We start from the raw sequence: 8,052 nt of genomic DNA, 5'->3' as shown, positions 1-8,052 counted from the left end.
GGCAGACAGGCAAAATAGGTATTAATTGCAGTTATCACAGGCATGAGGGATGGGAAGAAGCTGGCTGGGCTCAGGAATAAGCTAAGGAAGGGCTCAATAGTTGCCAGTCAAGGCTGTATTAGGGTTGTAGAAGGAAGGCAGAGACTTGGGACAAGACAGGCAGTTGATCAGATATGAGAAGGTAGAAAATGATCTAGGCAGCAACAGCAATAGATCAAACCTAGAGAAAGAGAGCGGAGGTTCCACAACCTGGAAATATCAAGCAGGAATCAAGGCCTAGAAAACTCCCCAGATTCACCTTACTGAGAGCATTTGACTTGCACTGAATGCATTTAATATTGAACTTCCAAATAGCCCCACTGTTTATTAGAGAAAGCACATTTCTTTCAGACAGGTTTAGTCAAAGTGGGCCGGAGGTCATGTTATTCCCACCATAAACTTGAGGTCCACTCAATGGAGAGTGAGAAAACTAAGTCTTTCTAGGTGGAGCTCCCTGAGAGTATTCTGAGTCTGGTGGGTCTGGAAGGCTGGCCAGGGTAGAGCAGAATCACCCACCTTTCATTGGGCATCTTATCTCCACGTTGCTGCAACTCCTGAGAGAAACAGGAATGAATCTTCTCCAAAGGAGCATTAGCAAACTGATGATCTGGGTGATAAAACAGGCCTAGCCAGCTATCTATACCAACTCCAAACACCTGAGCATCATTTTCTAAAATTATGACTTGTACATTTCACCTACCTGATACACTGGAGACTTGAGAGCATCCCAATATCTTCATTTCACGTTTTATTTTGCACATTTAGCACCACATCATTATCATTGTCGATATTTTAATCATTATTATAATCAATAACTTCTATTAGAATTCTGGGCAGGGTTTGCTTGCTTTCTGACAGTAAATTCCAATAATGCTTTTGAAAATCTGCTTTGATCTCGCTTTTTGTGGGCAAGCAGGGGTGAGGCAGACTGCCACACCCTGAATAGAGCTGAAAGGTGGGGATAGGGTGGGGCTGCAGGATGCCACTCCCAGTTTAGGCTGACAAACCTCGTGGGAAACCAAATTGGTAGGGACATGAAGAAAAGAAATCCTGACTAGAAAACATCAGGGGACCTGGAGGCGAGGCTGCATCAAATGAGGCAGAACTGTCAGTGAAGCTGAGCAAAGATATAAATGACCCGGATGACCCATGAGCTGGGAAGAACACGCACTCACCAGCAAAGCGCTTGAGGCGCCAGGATGAAGGTGGAGCAGCATAAATGAAAAGCAAACATATGTCCTTCTACGTTTAAATCAAACCAAAATTTAAGCACCACAAACAACATCAAAATCATTAGACATCACTGACCTCAACAGTGGTTGACAATTGTTCTAAATTGGGGCTTTGAGAAGGTACAAAGGCAGGAAGTCCGAACCTGGAACTCACTAAGGGATGTCTAACATTGAGCTTCCATCACCGAAATCAAATCTTCAGAGTCATTTAATTTTCGCTTTCTATTGACATTTGCAGCAGAGGCTTCCTAAACACTCAATTTTCACTTTACTTTGTACTCACCAATCACAGCATATATGCAAAGCCAGAGCCCTGGCGTTTTCCAGTGTGGTTCACGAGCGCCCTCTAGTGATAGTGACGTCAGTTAGGACGAGCCCTTTCCCCCCGCAATTGTCTTGAGAACTCTAAGCTCACTATATCTACTGTCAATTAAAAATAGATCTTCTACTGCCCATGTTAACTTCTTCCCTCCCTTTACAATCCCATATTTAGAAACAATAATTCATGAAACAATATGCGATGCAATCCTCTGAAAACATTGGAAAGTGACTTCTGCTTGATCCCAATGTGAATACATTGTTTTCAGTGCTGGGAAACATTGTTACCACTGAACAAACATAATAACCAAGTGGTGAAGGAAGGTATTTTGAAAATAATATGCTTATAAATTAGTTTCTTTTCTCTTCCCAACTTGCAGCATTTCAGTGACTGGTTATAAATGATAGCAATGGTTAAATCCATAAAACTCTAGTTTATAAGTTTCTGATCTTTGATTTCTTCCCTGTGTTTTTTTTAAATAAAGACTTTAAGCAGATTTTCTCTATTTCTGAATCATATACCCCAGAGCTCTTAATTCTATGAGTCAACTGGGGGCCGTAGGCATGGTCTGCTTACCTATTACATTTTCTTATTGTTTCCTTAAGAATATGGATTTCTTGCCTTTCCAGAAGAAAGCAAGCCATATTTTGCAACGAACTCCCTGTATGCCACATAGCAACACGCTTCCAGGAGCCCAGCATGCTGCCTTCTAGGTGAGGCCCGTGTTCCCCACAGGTATAACTCAGCACACCTGTCACGAGGGTTACCTCCCCAGTCTGGCCCTGTAGGCAAACGACCCCTGAGTTTGGACTGCTTTCAATTCTGACTGTAAAAGTTCTCTTTCTAGTTATTACAACCAAGCCAATCTTTCTTCTATCAGCCAGAGGTTACAAACTAAAAACAAAACAAAGCAAGCAAGCAACACAATAACAACAACAACAACAAATCCTGATAAAAGAAAAAATAATTTCCTCCTTTACTAGAGGAAAGAATTCACAAACGAGTTTGGGTTGACTTGAAATGCAATCCATTTTCTCCAGACTTCATAAAACTCACTTTGTGTTTATGAATTGTGTCTGTTTTGAGGTGACAAAATCCTCACCATGGGTTCCCATGTAGCGACTAAGCAAAGTAGATTCTCACTGTCACAAACCATGTGCTCACATCCCAGAATTTCCCTCTCAGAACACAAACCCAAGTTATTAGCAGAAGCGGCAAGTCAGGCCAGGAAAACGGAAATGTGACACTCACGGGTGTGCTGCTGTCGGAGAACGTGTTCATGCTCACGGAGCTGCTCAGCTTGTCTGAGGAGACGGATGGCGGGGACGGGCTCCTCTTCTCCAGGGGGTCCTGCCGCTGCAGGTATTCGCGCCATGCCCTCTGAATGCTAGAAACAAAAAGACAAAACCCAGCACACACGCTGTCACTCTGGGGTCACAGCCCATGGACTCAGAAAAGCAGTGGGAGCCTGCAGGGAAGTGTAACACGTAGAATGTGATGCAGGAAATCAGAAAACTGAACTGTCTCCCCATATTACTATTGTCGTTTGACTTTCACAGACACGACTGGTCTACATCAGCCTAAAAAAGTCAACTCAGTCAGAAAAAGTCATCGAAGTTGAACTAGTTTGCACATGTAAATGTTGTTTGATTTATGAAACACAAATCTTTCAATTTTTCATCTTATACACATATTTCTAATGAGAATACTAAATGGCCTGACTTATTCACCCCTCAGTACATCATTGATAAGGTGTCACTCTGTGCCAGCATCACCCCTAGGCCCTGGATGGGGACTCTGTCATTTGTGCAGAGCTCTGGGGTGCCAGTGGCCCAGACCTCAAGGTGAAGGGTGTCAAAATGGACAGATGATTATTCTGTGGCTACTTAAGATTTCACCCAAGGAAGTTCTTTATTTCCTGTGATTAGTATCAGAAAACAATCTTATACTTTGGATATTAGAACCCTCTTACTTAGCATAAGCTAAGTCATTTCCTCCCTCAGAGTTGGTTCCAGTCTTTGAGATTAACATCTAGGTTTACACCAGTGGTCAGTGAACACACCTAACCTCAGCTGGACGTGCAGACCAACTGTCAGGATTCAGCCTTTTAAAATAGTTTTCAAATAGTTTCATTAGTTCCATCACTGTATCTTCTAGACCAGTGGTTCTCAACCTGTAGGTCACGACCCACAGTATTAGGAAGGCTGAGAACCACTGTTCTAGATTCTTGGAAGCATCTGATCTTCTGTAACACTTCCACATACAACCTAAGTTGTTAATGTTCTTCATTTGGCTGGAATGGTTTAAAGACCACCAATTCTCAGTAGTCACAGGATATAAAGAATACAAAAATGCTACCACATTAGTGAATGGGTATATTTTATCTAATTTGTTAAGGCTCTGAATTATAATGGTCAAGGAAAATTCCAGAAGCTACAGTGAAAACAAGGCCTTTGTTTCAGAGGCTAGTTCCTTGAAGCTAAGAAATTTAAGCTTTAATGGATGTGGAGGCCAGGAGCCTCTGCCAAGATATTTCCTATGTTTTTTAAAGAGCCTTCCAAATTACGTGAACCATGTACTTCAAGTTCCTCCAAAGCAGGTTACTACCTCCCTTTAGCCAGATTTGCTTACTCAAAATGTATTCTTATTTATCTGGGTTTTTTTTTTTTATTATTTAAATATTTTAAGCAGAATCTGAAAATCTTGTAAGATTACCTGCCAGAGCTCAGTAGTCTTCTTGCTACTTCGGAAACCATTTCATTAGGGAGCAGTAACCTTTTTAAAGCTGTGAGTGATTTCCACATCACCTGAGGCAGATTCCAGAGTCCAGCTGGCAAGTCCTGACACCTGAAGGACCCCAAAGTCTATACACCTGCCCAACAGCTCCAATGTGTGACATTTTAAAGACAGTTACAAAATGAGAAAATGTTGACAACCCATAGAACATCAGCAAGTTTATAAGACTGCATCATCCCACCCACCCCCCACTCCCTTTGTTAATATTGATGATTTAGAAAACGGAAAATGCGTTTGCCATTTGAAGTATTGCATTTTAGCTTGCTAAACACCAGGGGGCGGTGTGATACCTTTAAAGAACCAAGCCACACTGGGCAAAACCGAGGGGAGAGGTGTACACGTTTGCCTGTAAGCATACCCTTCCCCCGGCTAATTTTCTGGAATATGAAAAGCAGTATATCATTTTTCCTTATGACACATATTAAGAAGACAACATTTTTTCTTCCTAGAGGATAGCTATCCCTTTTCTTTTGATAATAGATGACTGTATTAAATGTCTTTTCTTTTAATTGATAATAGATGACTACATTAAATGTCTTTAAAATGTATATTAAAAACACAACCATTGATTTCCTTCATACAAGAGGTTTTTTTTATTTGAATATTTACTTTATAGTCATCGTGCACCTCTCCGAAGACAATTTTACTTAATTGAAAGCATAATACACTAGTCTTTTTTAAAACTTAATATGATAGATATAAATATTTCCTAGAGACTACTTGTACTTTATAATAACCCTTTGGGGACTGCCTGGCAGGCTGGACATGCCTTTAAAATAGCATCAGTGGTTAGAAATGATCCCAGGCTGGTCATGTGGTAGTAAGCTATTGTGCTAAATGCTACTTTTTTCTTTTCTTTTCTTTTCTTTTTTTTTTTAGTGGTGTAGCCATGCTGTTTTACTCTGTGTATCATAGAGAAGTGTTTACATGACCCACTATTTACTGCCTTTGGCCGTAACTACAACATAACCTTCAAAGATTAAATTCTCCTAATATTAAGCTATCTTAATACCATCTCCAAATGCTATTTTACAGCAAGAGGAAATTAAAATGTAGAAGCACCTCGGCTCTCAGTTTACAAGGAATCACTTTTCAGCTGTCTCCTCCAAGCTTCAGAGTAATCCCTACTCACAGGGCTCCTTGATGGCTGCACAGTAAATCACAGATTACCTTGACAGTTTTATTTTTGAAACTAAGTAATCCTGCCAATATAATTCTTTAAAGGTTTGTTGGAGTAAGAAAGCACATTTTGTGTGATCCTCTGTTTTGAATTAGAAATAAAGTGTAGGAGTTTAAACAGGTGATAAATACATTTGTCAATAGTTTTTCGATGAGGCCCGTTCCTCTCTGTCTTCTCTCGATTCGGGGCTGGCACCGTCTGTCTGCTTCTGCCCTTCTGTGCCCCTGTGTTTCATAGTGTAGGGGGTTCCCTTGTACGCTCACAGCCACTTTAGGACCCACAGCCTGTGGAGTCCTGACCTCTACTGGGTGTCCTTACATGGAGGAATAGAACAGAGAGTTCTCAGAGATTAAAAAGGATACATGGTGTTTAGAGTAATAGGGAAGAAGAATAAAAGTCTTTAGGCAAAGACACGGAGCTGAGGGCATCAGGAAGAAGGTGGTTGGGGGTGTTCCAGAGAAGAGCAGAAGAAGATCTTAGAAGCTGCCCAGAGCCAGGCTGGGGCAGGCTGGGCCATGAGGAGGAACCCTGTCCCAGCACTGGTGACTGTTGTCATATACTTCAACTTTTTAAGAATAGTCAGAAATCCAGATTTTCACAATAAGATCACTATTTCTTATATTTATAAAATAATTTAAAAATTTTCAAAATACATTATACTCCAAATAGGCTGAATTTGGGGATGGCCAAAAGAGGGCACCATGAGCATTTTGAAAACAATAGCTAATATGCATCCAACCCTGCCTGTTTGTGTTTATTTTCCCACTCCATCCTTACCCCACGTGGGCTGTGAGGAAGTCACAGTGGTAGATTTTGACTGCCCATATTAGTTTCTATTTTGGTTTATTCCAAAACCCACTTTCCTTTGGGGACTCGCCAACTCTCAAGACATGAGCTTTGTAACTGGGTTGACCATGTAGGAGCCCAAGATTACCCTTGAAGCTACTGAGAAAAAAGCCCCCTCCTCTATCTGGAGCGTCTCAATGGGTGGGATGTACCCAGACCTGGCAGTGGCCTCTTTGTTGAGATGTTGGGGGAGCCCATGTGAAAATGAAGCGATTATGGAGAGCGGAGCTTCCTGCAAAAGAAAGGCAAGATGCCTGGTGACCTCCCTCAACCACCGGGTCTTGTTGTGCCCAAGCACGTTACTCCATGGGTGTTTCTGACACACGATCCAATGGAATCTTTTTAAATACACAAATTAGTTTGAGTTGGGTTCCTGTTACTTACAAGCAAGAGTCCTGACCAAGTCTCAGGGAATGAGAAGGGCACTAACCATCATCCTCAACCCTCAGACCAGATCCCCATCTGCCCATTATATGGGGCTTCCCCCTTATGGTTCATCAAAAGGCAAAAACAGACAAGCAAGATATCAGATACCGGCCTGGGTGGGTTGGGTAGAACTCCTATTAGTTTTAGATGTTCATTGAGTTTTCTATGGGCAGCTAAGTCTCGGCCTAACAGATTATGTCATGTTTTCATTATTTGGTGTCTATCCCAACCCTGTACCCTGACATACATTTGCCTAAATATGGTAAAGCAAGTTTTCCCAGGAACTGCCCAGTTCTCCAGCTACTTCCCTTCCTCGTGACTTCACTCCCTGCTTTGATTAATGATCCCCTCTGCATCCTGGACTTGAGTTCTCCCAGATCTCCCTGCAGGTCTCTCCCTAACACCTCTGACCACCTTGGCTGTGAAGGACCCCACCCTCCTCATGGGTGAGAACATGAGCAACTTGAGTTCTGGATCCGTAACACCCTTTTCTTTCTGAGGCCTGAGAAGGTGCCTCAGAAATAATGCACACGAGGGGTTATTAAGTCTGTGAAGGAGAATAGTAGACCTGAGATTATTAATATGAAATTCTCAGAAAGAAGCATATCAGATCAGGCCCATCAAAATCTCTTTTTCAGCAAGTTCCCTTCTGTGGTGGCAGTGAGCTCTCCACAGCTCTGGGAATATCGTAAGCAGGTGGATTAAAAAATGTATTCTTCTAACATTGTATCCAAAAAGTAGCTCAAAGAAAGGAGAGCTTTACATCATGAGGACGTACATTGAGAGTAATAGAGGATCTTGCTTGGTTTACATCTCCTTAGCTGTGGGCCTACCTTTGCTTATCCACAAAATGGGAATAACAAGAACTTTTTAACTCTTGAAAGAAGTTAGGGATAATGTACGTAATTCACTTTGCTCCAAACTTGACAGATAGAGGTCCTAGATAAATTATTATACTTACCTAAGAAAAGGACATATTAAACACTTTTATGTATTTTAAACTAATGTGCACTAATATACATTGTTATGATAAACTGTATCCGTATGGATCCTCGGTGTCAATATTTTATTAGCCCAAGTAACGTAAAAATACATTTGGTGAATATATACAAGGAGAAATGACTTTCTTGGACTTTCTCATTGAAAGCTCACTACAGCCCTACAAGTCACGTGAGTGTTTTCATTTTACAGAGAAGAGCTGAGGCCCAGAGAGC

General features: G+C 41.5%; 1 protein-coding gene across 1 annotated transcript in view; it reads right to left on the bottom strand.

Moving 5' to 3' along the window:
• Positions 1-479: 479 nt before the first annotated feature.
• Positions 480-8,052, bottom strand: part of IQCJ (IQ motif containing J) — an 18,228-nt gene continuing 10,655 nt past the window's right edge. The window contains exons 3-4 of the mRNA XM_023515653.1: positions 2,842-2,977; positions 480-638 (exon numbers count right to left, since the gene is read on the bottom strand). Of these exons, the coding sequence (XP_023371421.1) occupies positions 480-638; positions 2,842-2,977 (295 nt within the window). The remainder of the gene's footprint in view (positions 639-2,841; positions 2,978-8,052) is intronic.

Source organism: Otolemur garnettii, unplaced genomic scaffold (assembly GCF_000181295.1).
Source record: "Otolemur garnettii isolate 467f Iridium unplaced genomic scaffold, OtoGar3 scaffold00076, whole genome shotgun sequence".
Classification (NCBI taxonomy): Eukaryota; Metazoa; Chordata; class Mammalia; order Primates; family Galagidae; genus Otolemur; species Otolemur garnettii.
This window is presented reverse-complemented; position numbering and strand designations above follow the sequence as displayed.